Source organism: Haliotis asinina, chromosome 16 (genome assembly GCF_037392515.1).
Source record: "Haliotis asinina isolate JCU_RB_2024 chromosome 16, JCU_Hal_asi_v2, whole genome shotgun sequence".
Classification (NCBI taxonomy): domain Eukaryota; kingdom Metazoa; phylum Mollusca; class Gastropoda; order Lepetellida; family Haliotidae; genus Haliotis; species Haliotis asinina.
In genome coordinates this window covers 16,530,906-16,555,650 of record NC_090295.1, presented here as the reverse complement: position 1 = coordinate 16,555,650, position 24,745 = coordinate 16,530,906, and the positions used below count along the sequence as shown (strand labels likewise).

At 40.2% G+C, this 24,745-nt stretch overlaps 2 protein-coding genes across 2 annotated transcripts in view; one reads left to right on the top strand and one right to left on the bottom strand.

Annotated features, from left to right (window-relative positions):
* The window catches only part of LOC137268881 (uncharacterized), a 52,484-nt gene that overhangs the window by 19,935 nt on the left and 7,804 nt on the right, over positions 1-24,745 (top strand). The gene's annotated exons all lie outside the window — the stretch shown is intronic.
* LOC137268874 (uncharacterized) lies at positions 5,608-15,124 on the bottom strand. The gene is made up of 6 exons (XM_067803463.1): positions 14,931-15,124; positions 13,691-13,945; positions 11,801-11,881; positions 11,491-11,610; positions 9,310-9,431; positions 5,608-8,860 (listed from the first exon to the last, which is right to left on the bottom strand). Exons 2-6 carry the CDS (start codon positions 13,943-13,945, stop codon positions 8,056-8,058), a joined length of 1,383 nt encoding a protein of 460 aa, XP_067659564.1. The 5' UTR covers positions 14,931-15,124; the 3' UTR covers positions 5,608-8,055.

Below are 24,745 nucleotides of genomic sequence, written 5' to 3'. Positions count from 1 at the left end.
TACACCATTCATTTAGAGACGCTTCTATTGTCGAAAACCCTGGAAGAGTTCAACCTCCAATATAAAGAACTCACATCCAGTTGGACACAACTAGTTAAAAATTACTTCGATCACAATATGACAGAAGGCATCTTCAACAGGGCTGCTCAGTTTGTCTTAACATCGTGTAGCATAGCTTCAAAGAACGGCATCACAAACAACATCTCGGGATCTCCGAATTCTCTGCTCAAACAACTGTTTGATTTCAAAGAACACAGACACGATCAAGTACTATTAGCTCTATTCCATCTGCAAAACTTCTTCTACTTAGAAATTCAAAGTGGTCGGGCAGGTGTAGGCGACTTCCACCTAAAATCTAACATGGCAGACTTCACATCGGAACCTTCTGATGTAACTGTGCCACAAGCTTCAATGCACCCGAACAAGATAGTGGACTCAAATAAATCCTCAGGTGGCTTCAACGTACCCGAACTGGACAAGAACCACGCTTCAGATCAGGCATCACTCAGCACGACAGCTGTTTCTGAGAGTCCAGCCAAGCTACAGTCCACCCAGGGTCCACGTCTATCACAGATACACTTAGCCCGGACATTATACCAGTCTGGTGGTGTACCAGAGAGGGCTTGTAATTGGGAGCAAATCCGTATGCTGTCCGGCTGCATCCAAAGGAGACCTGTCAGTGTCCATCGATGACAACCTGTTACCATATCTTAGCTACAAAGTTATCAGTAGGTCAGCGAATAGATCAAGGCAGCAAGACCATAAACTTAACAACTTTAATGAAAAATAGTCACAAACGTCATGATTAGAAATTTGGTAGGAAGACTCCTCGTAAATTAGATGTAGATCAGTGTAACCAGCTCCCGACTCGCAAGCTTCAGCAAACAGTCCACCCAGGGAAGATGCGTCACTGCCTTCTCCGTACACCAAATTTCATTCTAGCCTTAAAACGCCAACTAGAGTCCAGTTTTTGTCCTCGCGTCGAAACTTATCCTTCGCCCCTTCCTGTACATCTCCAGAGAGTCAAAATGGTGTTCGGGAACTTATTCTTCCAATGAAAGGTACGTTTTTTTGTTGTTTTTTTTTTTTGAGGACGTCCATTGTAGTTCTTTCGTTTTGAGTACACCAAAATTTACTGTCTCTTTTGCTGGTTGACATTTGATTACCTACAATGTCATAATTACCGTTTCAGGGATGATTGTTGGACGCCATCTCCAAAGTCGAACACGTCATCAACTAGATTTCTTGTGTTTCCGGACAGTTATCACCACCCAGTAAGGAGCCTGTGCAAGCGTCTGTCCCAGAACCACATCCATCTAGTGATGGACAGTGGCTACCGGAATTATATTTTTGTTCAAGTGATACAGACGACCTCTTGTCCGGCGCTTGGCTGAGCTCTCGTCACATGGAAGCTGTTAACATTCTCTTAAGGAAACAGTTTCCCATCATTTTCGGTCTTCAGCTAACAGAGCTGGTCCCATCCCGGCATAAACAGAAGCTGTGGATTACCCAACACTCATTTAAATAAAGTTCCCCAGATCCCATCAGTTCAAATACACCATGATTCCAGTTTTCATTGGGTTTTGTCGTTACGTAGAGATGATAAATTAGACGACTCTATTTACGTTCCTGGCAGTCTCCAATGCACCCCGACCGAGAGTTTGGTAATCCAGTTAGCCCAAATATATATTAATCAAGAACGAAATTTTCATGTTAGAATGCCCGAAACCATGCACCAGAACAATGGAAGTGATTGCGGTGTATTCGCAATAGCCAATGCAGTTGAATTTTGCTTTGCCCCTAAAATGTTACTGGTAGACTTTAAAGTAGCTCATGACATCCCGAAAATGCGACAGCATCTACAACAGTGCTTTCAGAGTGGCTACCTCACCTGCTTCCCAAAAGCACAATACAAACTTCCAACGCGACGACGATTGCCAAGGTAAGGTAGTGTACTCACATATACCTTGGCAAGGTAGTGTACTCACATATACTACACTGTTACCCAAGTAACTACTGATCGCCATGCCGTATGCTCTTGGATATGAACTGACCTAAAACCCATACTCTTTCAGGTCTATCCATACCCAGTTGTACTGTCGCTGTAGTCTTCCAGCATCGTTTGACGCAAAAATCCTGAAATGTTCCTTGTGTTGCGAGGGCTTACCGATGCATTGGACCTGGCGTGAGTGGGGCGGAATGGGTGTGTTTTCCTTCATTTGGGTAAGATTATAAGTATTCATAAAACATGGGCTTGAACATCTGTAAATCATCGGCCCGTGGTGGGCTAAACTACCGAAATCTGTGTGACAGTTTTCATAGTGCCTATATAGGAGTTTGATATTATTATTTATTTGCTACATATCAGCCAAGTCTAAGATTATGTTAGATTGGGAGAAAATATGGATGATGCAGAAGATCAGTTCTTAATGCTAGGAGCCTGTGAAGTGTTTTTCATTTATACTGTCACATTTACTGATCCACAGGATTTTGGTAATTCAGAAATATATGTTCACCCTTTTGGTGTCTGATGTTTGATTTCATTATATAATCCCCCTCTAAATGTTGGTTGCATCAGATAATTTGTGCTCTAATCAGTTAGTTAGGTAGTTACAGAAAAACCGTTTTGTTCCTTTGTCTTTCGGATGTGACGTAAAACCGAGGTCCATGCACACATGTTCACTGTGAGCTCCAGAACCCGGTTTCATTTCTGAGTCACTTTACCCATCGATTATAGCTCTCTCTCTCTCTCTCTCTCTCTCTCTCTCTCTCTCTCTCTCAGAGAGTGCTAATGATACACTGTACTGTAATACTTATTAAAAGGTAACATTCGATAGGTATCAGTTTCAAATTAGCAATGAAACAGAATAGAAATCAGAGAATGAAGTATTTTGTGGAACGTGCAAAATGTTAACACTTAATGACGTTGGTTTGTAGCTAAGCCACTCTGGTGAGAACTTGTGGTCCTGGAACTTACAGTGAAAAAAAAAACTTTTTGGGTCAGCAATTCCTTGTGCCTTCTCGTGGCTTGGTCTGGTAACTATTCCGACATTCATTTCTGGCCGAATAAATGCGAAATATCAAAACGCCGGAATAGGCAAAACCAAGGAAACGTAGAAAATCAAAGTCAGTTCAAACAATTATGATAGTGAGGAACAGAGCTACGTGTTTCATGTAAATATTTACATGTCATATTCAGGTAGATGTCATAGGAATCCGGGTATCCGGGCCAAGCCGAGCCGAACAGAGACTTAACACTTTTGATTGAGGCTATCTTGAGAATGAAGTGAGAACAGGCCTTCAGTTTTAAGGGGCTAGTTTTTTTACATGTTGCAGTTGATAACATTATGAAGTAGTATTTAGGTAGATATGGTACCATGCTAAGGATTTAAATACATTTCTACATACATGAGTTAGGTTTAAGTTGCTTTTGAGAGCTCGAGCCAAGTCGGACCGAAAGCTTGTGATACTGTGTCTTTGTTGAGAATATCTAGAAAATAGGGTTCACTTTAAGCAAACGTGCTTGCTTCAAATACTACGTTTTGAGACTCAGTAAAGAGGTATTTAGGTGGATAGAATAGTCATCTGTAATTGTAAACTCAAAACAGTACACGTGTGTTAGGTTTAACCTGTTTTTGAGAGCCCGGGCCAAGGCGGGCTGAACAGAGACACTTTTGATTGAGGCTATGTTGAGAATGAAGTGAGAAAAGGGCTTCACTTTAAGGGGCTAATTTTCTTTACAGGTTGCACTTGATAACATTATGAAGTGGTATTTAGGTAGATATGACGCCAGTCTATGGATTTAATTACAACTGAAGATGCATGTTCTAGGTTTTAAGCTGGCTTTGAGAGCTCGGGCCACGCCGGACCGAACTATTGTGGTCAAGATTATGTTTAGAGTGTGGGGAAGAGATCATATCATGCATGCTCTAAATACTATGAATAGTGAATTTATGGGCTGGTATTAATTGGATGTAGACGTAGGAAACATTTTCGTGCCGATGGAAGCCTGAATCCGAATGAAGTCAAATATTTATGTATTTTAAATCATGTTTTGTTTATCGATTCCACTTTTCGACGTAAGCTCGGCCAGCCAGCTCGCAGGAAACTCGTCTTCATGAGTTTTAGCCGCTTTATTCATAGTAAACTATATATGGCACGCGTTTGTGGCTTAAAATCGATTATTTTTATCAATGATGTATGTTGCATTAATCATTTGTAGGCATGGTGCTCATTAATGGGTTTATTATTCAATAATATATTTGGCCAGCCGTGGCCCGGCCCGGCCCGACTTTTAGGCCATCCCGTGTTCCCACGAAAGCCGAATGCGGCCACTTTAGCGGCGTGAAATATTTCATTCTCATTGCTTCGATTGTTTTGCCGGGGCTTTTCGTTATTTCAGATGACTTCTCGTTACTTCAGTTATATTTTACGTTGCTTCGATTGATATCTGTTTCCTTAGAGTCGTTCCTTATTCCTTCAACATTCTTTAAAAATCCTGAACTTAAGAGGAAATACTGGAAGCAAACACTAAATGCTTTAAATTTCAAGTTTTGGAGAATACTTGTGGTTGCGAGAAAATACTTGAAATTTCCAATATCAAAATAGTTCGAAACAAATATTCCAAGCAACGAGACAATACTAGAAATGGACACATTTCAGCTAAATACGTACTCGGGAAAAATGTCGAATGTGGTGATTCACATTCATTATTCTTCCGAAATCAGTCGAGTCAGTGATTTCTCTGACTGTGAGAGACAGATGTTCAGTTTAGTCTGTTTGTTTAGCGAGACACACAGCTGTATGACAGCTGACCGTACACTATCGATACTGGAGTAGACAATCCAAAGACCAGCCTCTTTTTAATGAAGTCAGAAGACATATTTTACTTTCTTGATTAGGAAAGCGATTCTCTGACTAATCAACAGAAGGAAGAAAAATGTTGAAGATACATTGTCATCTTGCATAGCAACGTTAAATGATAAAGGGAGATAAGTCTTCAAACTTTAAAGGCGAAACCGTAATATTTTTTTTTAAAGAGTGTCCATAAAAATTAATGGTATCAAACAATTTTCTTTAAACTAATCTTTATTAATATATATACGGGTTTATACTTCATACTGGAGCGGTGGGGGTAGCCAAGTGGCTAAAGCGTTCGCGCGTCGAGCCGAAGACCCGGGTTCGATTGTCCACATGGGTGAAATGTGTGAGGTCCGGTGTTCATTGTTATTGATGGAATATTGTGAAAAGTGTCGAAGTGTATCTGTCTATCTATCTTTTCACCTGATGAAGGAGCAGCAACTAGCTTTGAACGGTGGTGTTAATAATTGAAAATGAAGCTATCCATAAAACGTGTCATGTTTTCAATACTAGCAAATGAGTGAGGAATTTCAGTTTTAGGCCGCGCTCAGCATTATTCCAGCTTTATAGCGGCGGTCTGTAAATAATGTAATCTGGACCAGACAATCCAGTGATCAACATCATGAGCATCGATCTGCGTGACTGGGAACCGATGACGCGTCAGTCAAGTCTGTATGGGTTACTGAAGATACATTCTGATCCGGACCTTCACGGGTCTTTTCAAAAAGAGAGGTCATAACACAAGAACCTCGTCAAACGTGTTTATTTGGTGTTAAGTTAAATATTGAAGATGCGATTTAAATTTGTTGCAGGTAAGATATAGCAATACAAAGATATTAACTTCTAAGTTTTGTTAAGAACCCGCAACAAGTTTAAGAGACACATTAAGTCTAGAATATATCACCCTGACCAAGAATCACAGTTCATATGGGCATAACGTGAGCATAGGGTATAACATGTTTACAATAAAATATGTTTGACAAATATAGTGAATGAAAGCAATTTAAAACGTGTAAGCTGACACAACATAATTGAAAAGACAGTGTTACATCATTGTCACGGATGAGATCAGGATAGGATCAGGATGTATACAAGATTATCACAAAACAAGAAAGCATGGAACCAGTTTCAGTGATTAAAGAAGGCAATCTAAAGGATTCAATACAATGAAAATACATTTATGTTTGCATATAGGCATTGTTTGACATGCAAAAATATGCAATAATTAATGTCACGTAGCTCCGCTTTTGATGTCAGGATGTAAACAAGATTATCACAAAACAAGAATGCATGGTAACAGTTTCAGTAATCCAAGAAGGCAATCTAAAGGATTCAATACAATGAAAATACAATAATGTTTGCATATAGACATTGTTTTACATGCAACAAATGAAATAATTAATGTCACGTAGCTCCGCTCTTGATATCAGGATGTACACAAGACTACCGTAAAACAAGAAAGCATAGTAACAGTTTCAGTAATTAAGGTAGGCAATCTAAAGGATGCAATAGACTGATGATACAATAATGTTTGCACACAGGCATTAATTTACATGCAAAAACATTAAACACCTTGACTAACAAATCTAAACTTAAAATGTAGGCGTCGGTTGAATTTTCATTTGATGGTACAAGGAAATAAACGGACAGTGTCAGATATTCTGATATGATTTTAGTAAAAAGTAGAAGTCTCTTTCGTTAAGGGTAAACATCAGTTGTGAAAAGCTAACAAATAATATCTCAAGGACAGACATAGCATGATAATACCTCCTAGGGGAGATGAACTCATTTTGACGCTTTTTCGCTTTAGACCCCTGGCAATATTATCAGAAAACATAAGAAAGGTACGATACTTTGCATGGACAACAACTTTGTCATCCATAAAGCATTGTATCTTTCTTATTATTCATCAGCTATTGAAATGCCAATCAAACCGAATAGAAACATGTTTATTTTAAATGGTCCGTTTGCCATTTTGCATTAATTTACTGTTGAAGAATGAAAAATGGTATTTAACGTCCTTTAAAAAAACACAAGTGTATGCATAACATTAACACTAGCAATTGCTCCCACCAACACTTCTAGCGAAAAGGAAACGTATAGCAACTCAACAAAAGCAAGGAGAATGGAAGAGGTTAAATCATATTTACACTTTTCATTAAATTACTAAGTATACTTAGTTTACAAAAATGACGTGTGAGATGAGATCGTTTCAGGCCCACACACTGACGATCCTTCCATTCGTAAGTAATTCGTGTTGTTCCGGGACATCCGAATAGGAGGCTAGTGGTGACGAATGCGACCTTTCGTGACCAAACTCGTGTTATTCCGGGACAAGTCGAATAAGAGGTTACGGAAAGGGGCGCGTGGTGACGAATGATTGTCGTCCTGACCTTGACACATTATCAGCCATCGCACTGAAGGCCTTCTGAGGGAGTTTTTAGGATTCAAACAACAATTTAGAAAACGGCAGAAACGCATTTAACCCATAATAGTTAAACAAACGCTTGGTCAAACGTGGGACCAACCATCAGCAACACCGATGCACTGGGTATCTTCGGCGGTGAAGAATAATTAAGGCTTTCTCTCATTGCAAGGTATTTTAACCGTGCATCTGTTTCCTTGACTCATAAGTTGATGCGATTTTCTAAATATAAGATCTTTTAGGACTAATTGTTGGCAGTTAGGGTAAATTTTAGGCTAAAACAAATTTAGAGCCTTTTTGAAAATGTGTTTTTCAAGCCCTGCGACCCCTGAACATTAATTTTAAATACATTCTCTCACGTTTTAACATTAAAATCTCCAATACCATCTCTCAAAGCAGAGTATCACAACATCGGTGTTCTGTAGCTCACAATACATAGGAAGGTTCTTGACAGGCACAAAGGGCTGAAGGAAATTCGTGTTATTCAGAAACAGTGCAATCATGGAATTGTTTCACACAATTAATATTGCGGCATTACTTGTGGAATTAGATATCGTCATTGCTGGAACAAGAGTATATTAGAAAACAAAGTTTTGGCTCCAGGGTGGGGTGACTCTTCTAACACAGTACAGTTATGGAATAGTTTCACAAAATGAATTTTGAGGCATTACTTGTGGAATGAAATATCGTCATTGCTGAACAAGAGTATATTTGGAAACAGACACAACTAAGGTTCTTGTCATGGAGACAATTCTAAAGACATACCATATTTATCTTAACTGATTCCGCGGCCTCCGTTTGGGAGCTGCCACCAACCCAGCCTCCTGTAATTCGTTCAGAAATTGCTTGGCCTTTGCCTTAAGCCTAGGATGAACCCCAGGGGCGCTGATGAAGTACTTGTACTGTCGGACGTCAGCGTCGTTAAGTCTGTAACGACCGCCATCACGCTGGAACTTCTGTCTCATAGTCTCGATTTCCTCCACGTCGCTGTCGATGACAACGTTGTAAAGATGGCGGAGGACGGGGTTGACAGCTGGGCTAGTTCCGGTTGAAACAGGGAGATCTCGTAGCAATCTCCTCTCTTCATCTTTGAGATGGTTGTTTGGAGTTAGCTCCGTGTATTTGACGATCATGTCTTTCTTGAGTATGTCATTTGCTCTTTGTTGTAGTCTTTGAGCTGTGTTCTTCAGTTCTGAGTTGTTGCTTCTCTTTGCTGCATATAACATACTAAAGTGAGCCACAGTCGCAATAAATGAGTCCCCTTGCGAAGTCATCTCTTCTTCTATCGTCTTCAGCTCGTTCTTGAGAAATTCGATTTTCAACCTCCTGACAAGAACAGGAAACTCGTCAATTTCTGTGATTCGGACCAGTTTCAGAGCTTGAATGTCATCTTCATCTGAAATATCAGCAAAGGCGATATCGCTTGCGTACTTCGATTCAAACTGGCGCAAAAGCTTCTTTGCGACTGACATGTAGTCATCGCCTTCTGATTTCACTGCTTCGTTCCATCGACAGTTGAGCTCGTAATTTACCCTTTCCTCGAAACCTCCCCAGAGATCCTTATCGTCAATTACTCTGAAACAATGTATAATGTAAGTATAACATACAGTGCGTTGTATAAAACTTGACTGACCTTGTGCTACTTTGTTATTGTGTACACCTGTCGGCCACATGTCAAGCTCGTCAAATATGCCCAGATGGGCAGAATATGTCCTTAAGAACTGACGACTTTCGCAGATTATGTCAGTCTAAACAGCAGAGCCTTTATATGCGGACAGAGCCAGCAGATAAACGCTGACAAACCAGAAGAAAGGACCTGAAGGGACGAACCGACCAGTCGATCTAGCCATCTACTGCCGCCTTGCCCTGACAGCCTCTGTACGTTGTGTGCAAGTTATTCGCCCTGCCCCACATGTTCTACTTTAGGCAATAAAAAAACTATCATTCTTTGTTGACACTACGCCTTCTTTGTTGTCTTAAGACCCCCGGGGGTATTACACCTGCTAGTGACATCTTTGACTTACCTTTTCAGTTCCTTATACACATCTGGTATTAAAACCCGTACATCTGCACATGCGTAGTCGATCATTTCAGGCGTTAATTCTCTTGTTGCCCAATAGGCAGCATTGCATTTGTACAATTTGGCCTGAAATGTACGAAAAGAATCATTAAGAAATGTTCTTAACCGTGTCACATTATGTTGGTTAAAAATCGTTTGTATTTATTTTCTTTGACTCCACAATCAGAGTTATTCCAGCTACAGACAATCCAGTGGTCAAAAGCATTAGCATTGATCTATGCAACTGGAATAGGATGACACGTCTCAACGAAGTCAGCGAGCCTGACCACCCGATCATGTTAGTCGCCTCTTACGACAAGCATGGGTAACTGAAGATCAATTCTAACCCTGATCTTCACGGGTTTACCGAAAAAGCAAACCCCCTATGACATCGGGTAACCTGACGATCTGTTGATTGGGATACACTGCTTGTAAAATAAACTGACCTACAAAAGAAAGTATAAACCGTTTTTTTTTCAGAAGCCCAAACGACGTAAATATTTTAGATCGTCAGTCTAAATCACAGCTGAATGAGGTTATTTGAAACACGCGTCATAAAGCTGAGATAATAAGCTGCAAGAGCAGTGCCGTCACAAACAGCAAGAACAGTAACGTCATCAGCAGCAAGAACAGTCACGTCATCAGCAGCGAGAACAGTGACGTCATCAGCACTGGACACCACATTTGCAGCAGTGACGAAAGGACTTCACGCTATCGTGATCCGGGTTTATCATTCACAAGCATCGACTAAGTCGTCCACTGGGCAGTAAGAGGCTGACAAATTCACAACTATAGGGGACCAACTATGTGGTGCTTTCCCAACACGTACACAATGTGTGTGACTTGTCCCTGTAAGAATATTGTCCTTGTTTTTAAAAATCATCCAAGAGCACCAGTTGTGTTTCTTCATGTGTACGTCAGCAAATCAGTTGAATTCTTTATTTCTGAAGTGAAAGCCATCGGCACATAACTAAGGCTAAACAAAAAAAGTGAAATGTTTCTCGGGCGTCGGCGCGTCACTTTTATTTGTGCGCGTAACATTTTTTTTACCATTTAGAAAAAATAATTTTGGCTTGGCCCCGATCATCCACTTGTCCACTATACGAATGAGTGTCTGTAATCTGAATCTACAACTCATTAGCACGTGCTAAACCTCCAAAACTGTTTTTTCTGAGAGAAAATGTGTTCCTCCCGCGTCACTTTTTTTTCTATCAAAATTAAAAAAAACACAAACAGTCCTCCTCCCTAATCACTTTTGAAAAAAATGGGAGCTATTTTGTATCTAGTCTACTTACTAGTTTAAGAACACCAACTAAAGCCTTTTACTGTGTGCAGCTGTATAGGAACACTGACTGACCCAAGACAAACCCTTTGAAAATGTTAGACCTAGATAAATGCATCCTCGATATCTCCAGGGTATACGCTCCGATAAGTCTCCACAATACCTGGACGCATCTATGGCTCTGCCAGATAAATTTATTACCTCCCTTGACTGTCTTTTGATCCAGTCAGGTGTCTACGCTGGGAAGTTGAGCGAACCAATCACAACTCACTTTCGTTTTTTGAATTATCTAACCGATTATACTTGGCAACAGAAACCATGCAGAGGTTCTCTGGAAGAGGTAGAAGGAGTTCTTGCATATGTTGTTTTAATGTTTCGGACCTGTCAATTTGTTTGTATGATTTCCCTAAAATCTGGGACGCACTGCGAGCAAACCTTCGCAGTTGCGACCGCTACCTTTGTTGACACTGGCAAGCTCGGTTATAACGGTGGCCTAGCTGACTGGCTACTGTGAGAAGGCGGAGCCAGCAAAGGGAGGTAATAAATTTATCGGGCAGAGCCGTAGATGCGTCCAGGGTATAGTGGAGACTTATCGGAACGTATACCCTGGAAATATCGGGGATGAGAAAAATGAAGCTTCCAATTTCCTAGCATTATGAAACCAGCTTTCACATTGGATAAAATACCACCTTTCTGAAAAACGACAACTTTTGTATACATACGAAATTATATACACATTTCGGGGGGGAGGGGGTGTGCCATGACACTTTTGCTCTACCTAGTACAAATAGGTACCACACAGTATTTAGTGAACTCAGGTTTGTCAGTAATACTTTCTTTCTTCCTCAGCTACGTGTAACCTACTGTGACGTCTTCCTTTCTCTCAAGGGAAGTGACGTCAGTGTAGCGGCTGCAAACATCCATCAACTTCCGGGCAGTTGGAAGTTGTCTTCCTTCAGATTTTTCAATGATGAAAAGAGCTTTCTGTGGAAGATATGGAGATTGTATGTTAGCGCAGCATGGATCATGGATGGGCTGGCTGATGGCTGGCTGAACATAGACGCAATATTGATGGGTTGGTTGTACGCTGATGCAGTATGAATGAGTATGGCCTTGATTATGAAACAATGAAACAAGATGAACGAGAGAATGAAGCGTAATCGTTTCACAATACCTGCACGTCAAAAACATTGTTCAGCATGACATCAAACTGGCACTTCAGGGCCGCGCTGTCACCACTGCAAGCATGAAAAACCTAAAATTGAAAGAAAGGTCATTCATTTGATGAGGTGATCTGAGCTTCAACGCCTGTCATTAGCTGGTTGTTGTGGAACCCAGTTTGAGACAGGCCATTGTGTTAGTGTGAAATCCCAACAGACTTTCTTATTTTGCATAAATTTACTTCCGTCTCTATGTGGCAGACTCCATTCCTGAATAGTTTGTTGTACATAGTTTTATCTAATTCAGGTGTTGTTTTGTTGTGGTATTTTAGAGTTGTCAGGGTAGCAGGTTTTTTAAAAACTTCTCCTTACTATGGAGCAGCCTATTAAGGTAAAGGGGTTTCAGCTTATTCCATGTTTGTCATTGTCTCTTTGTTTTAACCCAAGCCTTCCTTTCATTCGTCAATTTAAACTCTTCACTTTTCATCCATCTTGACAAGACTTGGATGTACAGGCTAGTCATATTTTGGGGGATAAAAGATTGGTATTGTTCAAGGTTAGTAATATGTATTATTGCTAGCTAGTCTATATGTAGAGGTACGGTGTACTTTTCTTGAGTATTGATAAGTTGTATGGAAAACAGCTTACATATGGGGATGTTGTTACGCTGACCTCAACAGATGTGGACACCCGTTCGATTCCCGAGGCTGAATACGGGAACGGCAGTTATTGCAAGTCATATATTGTTTTTCATGCCTTACACACATTATTGATGGTATAACTAGTGATGAATTTGAGTGACAGTTCGTAAGTTAATGTTTTTTTGTTTGTTTGTTTGTTTGTTTGTTTTTTGTTTTTTGTTTTTTGTTTTTTGTTGTTTTTTTTTTTTTTTTTGGGGGGGGGGGTACGGGCGGAATTCTTACCACATAGGTATTATCTCAGTAGGGATAAAATATTCTAATCTGTTCTAACCTCCCTCTGTGAATCTTCATGTGCGGACGTGCAGCGAGTGAATGTGTTACATATTTGAATGTATTATATGTATTGTGAAACGCTTCCCTCACTGATCATTAGAGACACATGTCTTTAATGTAGTATTCTGTACGTAAGGCAATCCATTATGTGCCTGGGTGTTATATATTTGTATTTATGTGTTCCTGTGCAGGTGTATACTGTCATTCAAGGTAGATAAGGCGGCTGCCCAGGGCAATTTACACCCCAGTATCACCCACAGGGTATGGATAACTTCACTACTGATTATTGTTCTTTGTATACATTGTAAATAGTATATTATGACAACTATGTACCTCTGATTTCATTTTATATCACTGGTACCACAATGTGGTAATTAGTTATACTGTTAAGAATATGTAACATAATCCATAACCATATTTCTTCATGTTTATGGTACGCCTCTCGTACATGGGTTATCGCCCTTGATAAACAATTTGTGTAATTTAAATAATGATTTTATGTCTCTTTGACCGAAGCAATCACCTGTATATGAAGGATGAACCATGTTTTTGAGGCAGAACAATGATTTTGTATAATATTGTCCTATTGTTATTGTATTGTGTTACAGGGTGTCAAAACTGCTCTTCTGCAAATAAAACCTCACACCCGTATCCTATGTCTTCTATACCCAACACAATCCGGTAACATCTACGCATTTCCTGATACGAACACGATCAATCGAGGCGCATAAGCTTTGAAAACGTGTAATAATAAATATATTTGTTCGTCCTCCAATAACACACGTCTGAATTTGTCACCCCGAAATTTTAATTGAAACCCAGTAAATCAACATGGCGGAAAATTGAGGCAGTCGTGAGAATGTTTAAGATCTATTTTGAGTTTGTGTCCTACCAGAAACACTGATCACTGACATCATTTGACAGACATACCTTGACGATGTTTCGATTTTCCAGGAATGACTTCAGTCGGCCTTCAGTAAAGACTTTTGGCTCAACGAACACATTGAACAAGTAGACAAAACCGTCTAGTTTGGCCACCTGGAGGAGAGTGAGAGGGCCCGTCTTTCCGAGATTGATTCCCTCGCAGTCCACAGCAACGACCGGTTGCTTGAGGAGGTCATCGACAGCCTTGATGCAGTCATCGACGTTATCCACAACCTTGTGGCGTACTCCATCTTCTGCCATCTACAAAAACAAACACATAGTAGCCCCCGTGTCCTCGCTTTCACTTACACATTTATCAGGGAGTTTATTGGAACACGCCTTTTGCCTCACGAGGGGCTATACTCAACAGCGTAGTGTCTTTGTTCTGCCCAATACCAGACGTTGTGATTTATATATGGTGTGTGGTACTGAGACATAGTTTCTGTGTCATTGATGTATTGAGAAGCCAAAAGCCCGGGTTCAAATTTAACACGGTCTCTGTGTATAATTTATATTACGGTGTAAGTTGACTGTGATAGCCGGAAGTGACGTAGACTCACCACGGAGGTACAATCAACTCCGAAGAACGGTCTAATATACCACGAGTTGGGTTTAAAATGTTGAATAAAATATATTTCACGTTAGTAATTGTTCAACATGGGGTTGGAAATGAGAGAGAACAACCCAGTGAAGAAATGGGTGTATACTTTTGATGGTGGCGATATTTTATTTTGACATGAAAAATATTTTTCAAACCGAAACCAGGGAAGTACGTTGCCAACCTTTGCTCGCTTCACTCGCATTTAAGACGACTGGTCATTTTCTCTATGCTGCGCAACCCTTTTGCGCTGCAGTTTACCCGTGCCCCAAGATATCCGGGGAGTTTGGCACAGGGGAACAATGGGGGAGCAATCGTTTAACGATCAAAATTAAATAATCGAGCTTTTTTTATTTAAAAAAAATACTACAACAAAAGCCACGGAACTACAGGCATTTATGGCAAAGGGTCTTTTTAAAAATGACCCTAATAAACGACCAATATATGTGAGTTCGATTCCTCACATGGGTACAATTGATGAAGCCCATCTCTGGTGACCCCCGCCGTGATATTGTTGGAATAAACGGCGTAAAACCATACTCTCTCACTTTTCTGGTGCTTAACCCTCTCGCTACAGGATACAAGCAACGCACCAGCATTAGGAATCTATTCCTGATCTTCCCAATGTCTCTGTAAATTAAAACTTACCTTGATTCAGAGCCAGTTGACACACGTCTGTGATCAAGCTTTCTTCAGAGCGACTATACTCAGCGACCGAAATAAACATTATCTAAATTCTGAGAACAACAATTACGTCATGACGGTGGACTCGAAAACGAAAACGAATTTTACGAAACGCGTATATTATCAGAAGTGAACGTGACTAATATACGTCTTACATATCAACACACAAAAAAGTCAAATATCAGCTTGCTTAACGATGGACAGATAAAATAACTGCGTTATACTGAGATCTATTTCAGCACATGGATGACATATATTTAGAAGTACACAGTATTTTGCTATAGTTAATTCTGTGTTGTTATAGTTTAACACTGCAGCATGCCAGATATTTCAAGGCGATCTGTCAGGCGAAATGGCTGGACGGAAGGGAAATAATATGGTCCAGAGACTGTGAGACTGATTGTTATGAATCGAACGTCGGGAAAAAATTCTCATGGATTGAATGAATAACATTGATCGCGTGACGCTTACGTCAGCTGTGTATACAAATTCGTACTGGACATTTATCACCATGGTGCAATCAAAACACACGCCTTTCCTAATTTCAACTTTCGGTTTGCGTTCTGAGCAGATTATTTACTGCGTTGTGAGCCGCTGGGCCGTTTTATGTGATCGTGACCACAGGTGAGTAAATGGTTTAACTCCGCCTTTGAGAACATTCCAAGCAGGTCATCTGAGAAAGACTTCACATACTGCACGCGTATTATATACTAGTATATATTTGTACACCGTAGTATAACAAAGACCGTGGTAAACTCGAAATGGCGTGAGAAAGATACGCTTTATCATCTCCTCTACCTTACTGTGCTCTCGATACATTAATCACACAGAAATATATCTTATGTTGTAATTATCTTCGATCGACCAAACATAAATAATTTATTTTGTATAACAAACACACAACGTGGGTTATGTCTACCGCAGCTCGAAATTAAGAGAACGGGTAGATGTTTTCCGACATTTTATTCTCACAAGCCCAACAACGATGTAACACTCAACAGTTCTTTTACATTATCTTTGACATATCCATCTTTTGCATTCTCAGAGACCTAACGGCCATCTCTTTTGAACAAACGGTCTGGTACACCTGCACTGGTAGCAGTAGTAGCGCCACCGGGGGCAGTATTCATAAAAGGAGTTACGTCTGAAAAAAACCCTTAAGTTTGGACTTAAGAAAAATCTTAGTTCACCTGATGAAGGAGTAAGCATTAACTCCGAAACATTGTGTTCTCATAATAAAGAAGTTGATATCCATAAAAATCTTCATTCTTATGTATTTCATTTCTAAATGCCCTTCAAAGACTTGAACACCTTTACTGTCCCCCAAAATAGCTGCCATGGCCTTCTTTGGTGACGTGGTCGATTTGAACTTCTTTGTCCTTGGAGAGGTGACATGTTTCCATTCCATTGACTCCTGCTTGCTCTCGGGGTCATAAGGATGAAGCCAGGTTTCATCACAGGTTACAATTCTAAAGTGAAAACTTTCTGGGTTGGCATGGTAACGAGTCAGCATCGCGCCACTGATGTTGACCCGAGAAAGCTTCATGTCATTAGAAAGCATTCTTTGGACCCATCTTGCATACACCTTGGACATGTGGAGATTGTCATGAAGTATGCTGTGAATGGATCCATATGAGAGCCCGGTTGCATCGATACGACGATTTCCCATCACTGGTTGATGCACAGTGTCAATGTTTGCTTGGGTGGTACTGGTTCAGGGTCGTCCTGGACGGGGGTCATCATCTAAGCTTCGCTGAAACTCTTTCACCCAACGTTTGATGGTTGCAGCAGAAGGTGAAGTCTCCTTGTAAACAGCAGTGAGTCGCTCTCCAACCTGCTTGGCCGTGTTGCCCACCACGACATGAAACTTTGTTACTGCTCTATATTCAACCTTGTCCATTTTTCACATTCACTAGGGGGTAAATCTCTTCTACAAGGCACTGTCATTGAAGAAATGCATCCAGCTATGTGATCCTACCGGGAATATGTAGCTAGGACTCTAATATACGTTAGGTGCCCTGCCCATTACTATTTGTCTAGTATAAATATGCAAGGCTTTGATATCCCCTCGTATTTACCGTCTCTATATACATCAGTCCTGCATTTTTCTATAAAAATGCTCATGTACCCATCACAGAAATTTACATCTGACCTTCTTATACTAACAACTTCAGCAAATCTGAAATGACATTGCAAGGAATCGTAAGTCTAACAGTGAACAATCTTCTTTTTTACCGAACTCCTTGGTCCGCTGAACTTAAGTAATTTTTCCAGAGCAAGTTCATTACATTCGCGCGAAATTTAAAAATCGTTTGTTTTTTTGTTGAAGCCTGGTCCGATGTCAAATTCATGGCTCATCCAAGACTCTTCGCTCTCAAACCATGCCGTCTTGTTTACCTATGCTATAAATACTTCCGTTCAACGGACCAGTGAGATCGCTCGAGAGGCTGCGGGTTCGGGATAACGGTCACCCCAGAGGTGGTTTTCTTTGATTTTCGAGTTTGAGGACGTATTGAAGTTAATAAAATGGGTGTAATGTCGTGGAAATCAGGCAGGATGTGTGGGGAACTGTATAATTGAGAGGTACGTGTGCATGGTTTCGAATGTCACCGAATTCTTAGCGTACATTTCAGCTTGAAATCGGAACGAGTGGATGTCGGCACGACGACCCAATATGGCAGCTGCTGCTCCTTTACTCTATTAAAATATATATGACGTGTGTTTAGATCTATGGTCTATGTTTAACCTACAGTGCGATATCCGGTTCCTGTGGCAGACAGGGATGTTGTCGGAACGGGAGCTATAAATATGCGTGTTCCCAGGGGTGGCCTAAAAGTCGGGCCAAGAAAAGTCGGGCCGGGCCGGGCCGGGCCACCGGGTACTACTAAAAATGGATTGCAGAATATTAAAACGAAATCTGCGTATTTGGCTAGCTAGAATTCCAAGTATGGTTTGGTTGAAAATGTATAGTTAACGATGAAAACCCAACACTGATAACATACCGAGAGTCCCAGAGGAAAGACATTGTCTTCTTGTTATGCGTTGTCCTTGATATGTCTGTGTGAGAAGGTTACTTATTTCTGAGGCGTGACATCCTGGGGTTCTGGGCAGGAAGTGACAGTATTTTACAGCTTTTCTTTCCTAAATTGATACAGTTGGGGTTTCCTAATTAGCCTTTATTGTCTCATGCTGAATCAGCAGAGGATGTTTATGTTAAAGAGGAGCGGGCATTGGCGAGAGCCAGTGGACAACTGTGACATTAAAAATATTATTATACATATGGCCAAATTTCTTTAATAAATATGGGTTGTCTCCCTTTAATGCATATGAACCTATATTTACATTACTTCCTCTGCCCCTAAACAGGTGTTTTCACACATATAAAAAATATTTATATTTAGAATTGGACGTATTACATCTAAATTATTCATCCACACAACTTTAAAATATTTGTGGAAAAATGTTTCCAGAATTTAATTTGATAAAACTTACGTAGTTTTGAGTTTATAAAAAATAAGGCACAGTTATTTCAGAACAAGAAGTTTTGAGCTTGCAGTCTTGAAACTAATAGGCCAAGGTCCTATTCCAAAAACACATTAAGATCTTTACATTATTTCTCACACGAATTCATTCTAATAAGGTATAGATTACAGAAATAACATACGTAAATTTTAATTCTAAATCGTGTTATCATCAAACGGTGTTGTATGAATCTGTTCCCTAAGAAATTGATCACTTCATCCTGCATTGAGCACAATATAACAAGGAACGCCTTTAATGATTATGTCTTTAATTTCCAATAGTAATGGTGATACAACAGAAGTAATCATGTACGGAAATGAACTTTACAAATGATAAAGTCTGAACACTCTGCTAGAGATTTATCCATACATCCAATATCGTAACTCATAAGTAATCACCTCCGTTACTACTCAAGTCAGTTCTGAGTACAGATGCATATACGTAAAAGAAACTAAACCGCTAAACTACTACAGTGAGGCGGCAAATCTTGAGAAGTGTAGCTTAAAAATGTTACCAAAACGTTAAGCATTCATTAACTGGTCAACCTGAAGAAATAACGTCCTGATTTTGACCGGTCGCAGTTAAAGAGCGTTCGCTACCTCCACGCGTTTCTGTAGCTTGTATGCTCTTGGTCGGCGACGCTCTGATGAAAGTTCCAATAATCTGTTTTGTTTGCGCATCACTTGTTGCCAAGAGTCAAGACCCTTGTGGTTAGAGGCTGAGAAGAAGCGCTTGGTTATGCTGTCATTGAGCTTCTCGAGACTCTGCTGACTGAAACGAACAATACCGTCATGTAATCTCAAGAGCTGAGGAACTTGGTATCTCAGATTATGCATGTGGGGTGTTACATCTCTACATTGAAACGTCTTGGCGAAGTTATTGCACCACATTTCAGTCTTTGTGGCTACATCGTCCGGGTCGGGAGAAACGGTTTTCAGTAAACAGTTAATTTCACGAATCCCCTTAGACACAATGACCATTGTGACCCTTATTCCTACATCCAGTCACTATTCAGAAGTACGTCAAAGTGCGATATGTTGCCTGCAACTTTGACGAAAGACAAGCACAAGACTTGGGGTCTTGGGATAAAAACCTTCTGGTCAGGAAAACGATATCATCTGCGAGCGGTTTCGGTGTTTGGTGGTTTTTTTTGTGAAAACGGACGGTTTCAGTTTTAATGTAAATATTGTCCCCATTTCCATTCAGTATCCGATTGTCCCACCCTACCCCCATCAAACGATTGAAGTCAGATCGCCACCGGATAGTGTAAATAGTTTTGGATCTGTTCTGCTTGTATGGTCGTCCATTGGTAGCTAGGAGGTTGAAATCCTCATCTGAGATTTGAAGCGTGACTCGTACTTTTGAGTCTTGTCGAACTGTAGGCACAAGTGTTTCCTTTAGCTCTATCTTCGGATTCCGCTGAAAACCCGGATCTGTGAAGAAAGACGGGCACGCGCATAGATCCTTTTTCTTTTTTATCTCATCATACTTGGAATCCCAGCCGATGTAATGAACCCGGTATATGTCGGATGATATAGGTGTGACCTGTGCAGGGTTCCATCCCTCCTGCCAGCTCCTCGGGGTGGAGGACTTGGGGTAACGTCGTGAGCGTGCTTGACTTGACCCATCACTGCAGTGTAAACACTTGTTTCTAACTGGATACTCAAAATAGTTTAGGCATTAATCATTTAAAGGTCACATGCAACGTAAAACACAACTTTGCAGATTCTGGTACCGTTCGGTATGCACTTACCGAAACAAATCATAAAAAAAAAGTTGAAAAAACGCGATGCAAAAAAAGCCCGCGAAATCGGAGTTCAAACGTTTCACTAAATTCCCGCCAGCGCTGGGGGGGAAACTGGTTTCATCAGCTGTGCTGCGCAGCGTCCATAACGCATGCGCAGTGAATAGGTTCGCGGAGCTTGAAACAGTATGCATGCCCAGCGTCTGAGGTCGTGAGCAGTAGTCTAATCTTGGTTGTGTACACAAACAAGTAAATAATCTACTCGTTACGTAAAACAACTTGCTGATGTGTGGTAAGCAGTCCCTGTCACAGAGAAAGCTCAGTGTCTGGTTTATTCACACCTATATGTCTGTCTGCCTGTCTGCTAAAGACAACGTGCAATACACAGCTTCAATCACTGACCACGTGCAATTTGAACTTAACACCTAGCATAACGACATAAAGAAAATAAGTTGATTTATGACTAGTGCACCCGAGTCCCGTGTGTGCCACATTATGTAATTAGGCACGTGTGATACACATGACATGTTTTTATGTCTGTGGGTTGCAAACAAACTGCATTCATTTTTTTCGGATGACTGGATCTGACGGAAACTGGTGCAAACTGTTGTCAGTTTCAAGTCCTGCTTTGTACTTGGACGAATGACAGATTCCAGCCACGCAGTAGTTTACCATCTCTACTGACATGATTTTTGATTGGATCGATCGCAAATTCAGGGAACATGTATTTTCCAAACCCAACATCTCTATATACATTCTTCATGGATAACGACTTCTTTTCGTGTATATGATTTTGTTTGACAACAGTATATGATTCCATACTGAAACGACGCATCAAGTACACAAAAAGAAGTTGTTATCCATAAAGAATCTTACTTTCTTGTGACTGGCTATACTTCTAAAATGCCTATCAAACAGATCATCTTTCTGTACACACAATGAACCCTCAGCATATCAGCAAATGAAACAGCCAATCGGAAGCCGTCGTTACACTTCAGTGCATATCCACCCGCTATGACTGGGTTCGGTCTCCCGAGGGCTTCGTTTCAGGGGAAGTAAGCCCAAGTACAAAATATTGCACTTTTGAATCGCTATTGTACGCTTATAATTGTGTTTATTTGGTTTTTTTTAAAAGCAGCAATGTATATTATATGTCATGAATAAGTGATAACTGTGTTTTAATTATGTTTGATTTTTTGGTTGCATGTGACCTTTAAGTGATGGTATATGAATATATCTGTGTTTTGTATTGGTTACATTTGGAAAGCATTTATAGTAACGGAACGTTTAGCACAGAGAATAAGTTGTAATTGCATCAGTACTTATTCTGAGACGTTACTTTAGCCAATTTTTAAAGCATTGTCGTTTACTATATTTAGATTTAATCCACCATACATACTCACTAACGTGAACTGTCATCCTCATCAAGACTCGACATCTTGGAAGTACACGTGCTTGACGTATTTCGCTTATAATAATGGTTGTGTTGACGTTACGTACGCGCCCTTTGTCAAGCGGTGAACAGAGAAACGTGGTGTAGGAAGGGGGATAACTCTAGGCAGCTCTTGCCGTTTCAAGCGATACATTTCGCCATCTGATATGTGTTAAAAGACATATATTAAATCACACCATTTTGTAATGTGTTAAATGGGATAAAAAAGGAAAAATGCATTCGCACGCGCAAAAATCGTATGTATTGCCACTGTATTCTAAAAAGCATAAATCCAGCAAAAATTCAATAGCCTGCGAGTATGCAAATGCTTAAATTTACTAGTACATATGACAGACAAAATGCAATAATATCTCCCTAAATAACGCTTAGCAGAGCATGTGCAAACACGTTTCCTCAACGCGCAGCAGTCCTTTCTATACAGTCTCAACATTCACACTGCATCACAAGCGTTCGGTCCGGCTTTGCATGCACGTTCCATCAGAAGCATCTTTCATCTCTCATGTATCTTGAAGTATATTTAAATCCATAGATTGGTATCATATCTACCTAAATATCACATTGTAGTGTTACAAAATGCAACATGTAAAGATAACCGGTCCCTTAAAGTGAATTACCTGTCTTTCCAACATAGCCTCGACCACAAGTGTTCAGTCTCTGTTCTGCCCGACTTGGCCCGACCTGTCAAAAACACCTAACACCTCACAGATGTATCTTAAATTCTATTTAAATCCATAGTTTAGTATCACATCTACCTAAATACGGCTTTACGGAGTTTCAAAGCGTTGTATTTGAAACAAACACGTTGCTTAAAGTGAACCGTATTTTCTATACATTCTCAACAAAGACACAGTATCACAAGCTTTCGGTCCGACTTGGTCCGAGCTCATGTATGTAGAAATGTATTTAAATCCTTAGCGTGGTATCATATCTACCTAAATACTACTTCATAATGTTATCAACTGCAACATGTAGAGAAAACTGGCCCCTTAAAAGTGAAGCCCTGTTCTCACTTCATTCTCGACATAGCCTCAGTCAAAAGTGTTAAGTCTCTGTTCGGCCCGACTTGGCCCGGGCTACCCGGATTCCGGAGCCCGAGCTCTCTAAAGCAGCTTAAACATAACCCATGTATCTTGAATTGTAATTAAATCCATAGATTAGATCTACATGTACCTAAATATCACCTTTGTATCTTACAAAATGCAACATGTAAAGATAACCGATCCCTTAAAGTGAAGCCCTTTTCGCTCTCCATTCTCAACATAGCCTCGATCAAAAGTGCTAAGTCTCTGTTCGGCCCGACTTGGCCCTAGCACTTAAAAACAGCTCAAACCCCACGCATGGATACTGATTAGTGTTCATATACATAGAGTAGTATTATATCTGCTTAACTAATCCTCTCTAGAGTCTAAAAGCGAAGTATTTGATGGAAGAAACGTTGCTCAATGTGCTGCGGTCTCTTCCATATATATTCTCAACAAAGACACTCTCCACGAGCGTTTGGTCAGGATTTTCTCTGGCCGCCAAATTTAAAGCATCTTACGCCCCATAGATGTATAATAAATTCTATTTTTGTCCATAGATTAGTGACATATCTACCTACATATCGCCCTATAGAGTTTCATAGCGTTGTATTGGAAACAAACACGTTGTTTAAAGAGAACCCGACTCGGCCCGTTCTCTCAAGATTAAACCCCACACGTATACTGATTAATGCTTACATCCGTAGAATAGTATTATATCTACCTAACTAGTTCTTTATAGAGTCTCAAAACGGAGTATTTGAAGCAAACACCTTGCTTAAAGGGACGCCCAGTGTTTGGTCTGAACTGCACGGGCTAATGAACTTGATGGACCTGTTAATTACACCTACATCCAGCTTGCTTAATTACCCTTGTCTAATTGCAATCAGCAAGGTGTTGTGTTTCAATCAACATACTGTTGCCCTTAATTACCTGTCAGGGGCCTTCAGGGTTATTGATTACGCCACCGTTTCTTTATAACGTTTTTCACAATAACTGGCTAAATTACAAGTACTAAAATGACACATTTGTTTCAATATATATATAAACATATACAGATATAATAAACTGAAAAAATAGTAGAAGATATTACACCCAGTTATATGACATGAAACGCTTGAAAGGCTTGGGTTTTTTTTCAGTGGTAAAGAATATAGACGGTTTTCCGCACATTTTCTACAGCATAGATATTAATGAATACTATCACAGATGCAGATAGACGATATTTAGCAAAACTTGTCAACTTGGATTTAAGGAAACACGTGCACAGTTAAAATGACAGAAGGTGTAGATTAATCTCAACCGCAGAACCTTCACAGTGCTTGTTGCTGCTTGGGCAAAACTCCCTAAAAAGGGCTTGAATTAGTCTGTCGTAAAGTAAATATATCCAAGAAAGCCCACACAAGTGTAGAAAATGTGGCAAGTCTAGATTCCCTTAGCTTCCTAAAGTGAAGAAAGTCTCGGGGCACCATTTCATTATATTTTTCTTTCTACTATGAACTTTTTTCAGTAAAATATGTTCATGTCAGATATTAGTTGTTAGTCGAGCCTTAAATGTGATGGCTGATAATCAGTACGAACCCTGATGTGTCAAGGTCAAGTCGACAATCATTCGTCACCACTCGCCACTTTCCGTAACCTCCTATTCGGCCTGTCCCGGAATGACACGGGTTCGTCACGAATAGTCGTCAGTGTGTGGAACTGAAATGATTGCATTGGGTCATAAACAAAATTAATGCTTGCGTCTCTCCTGTCTGTAAATGAACGCCTATTCTGAATTTTTTTTCCAACTGCGGTTTGAGAGTTATAGCCATGTACCACAATAACTGCGACAGTGAAGGGCATGACAACCTGGAGTTTTCAGCTTGAAAGGGCTCTAAAGTCGCTTTAGCCTTGAAAGGGCGTTAATTGACAATAAAATGTCCTGAAAGCCCTGATGTACCAAGGTCAATACGTCAATGTCATCTCAGACGTCTGATCATTTCCATAAACTCAGTTCCCTGTTGTTTCAAACAAATGTCTTATGTTATATGCTATTTAA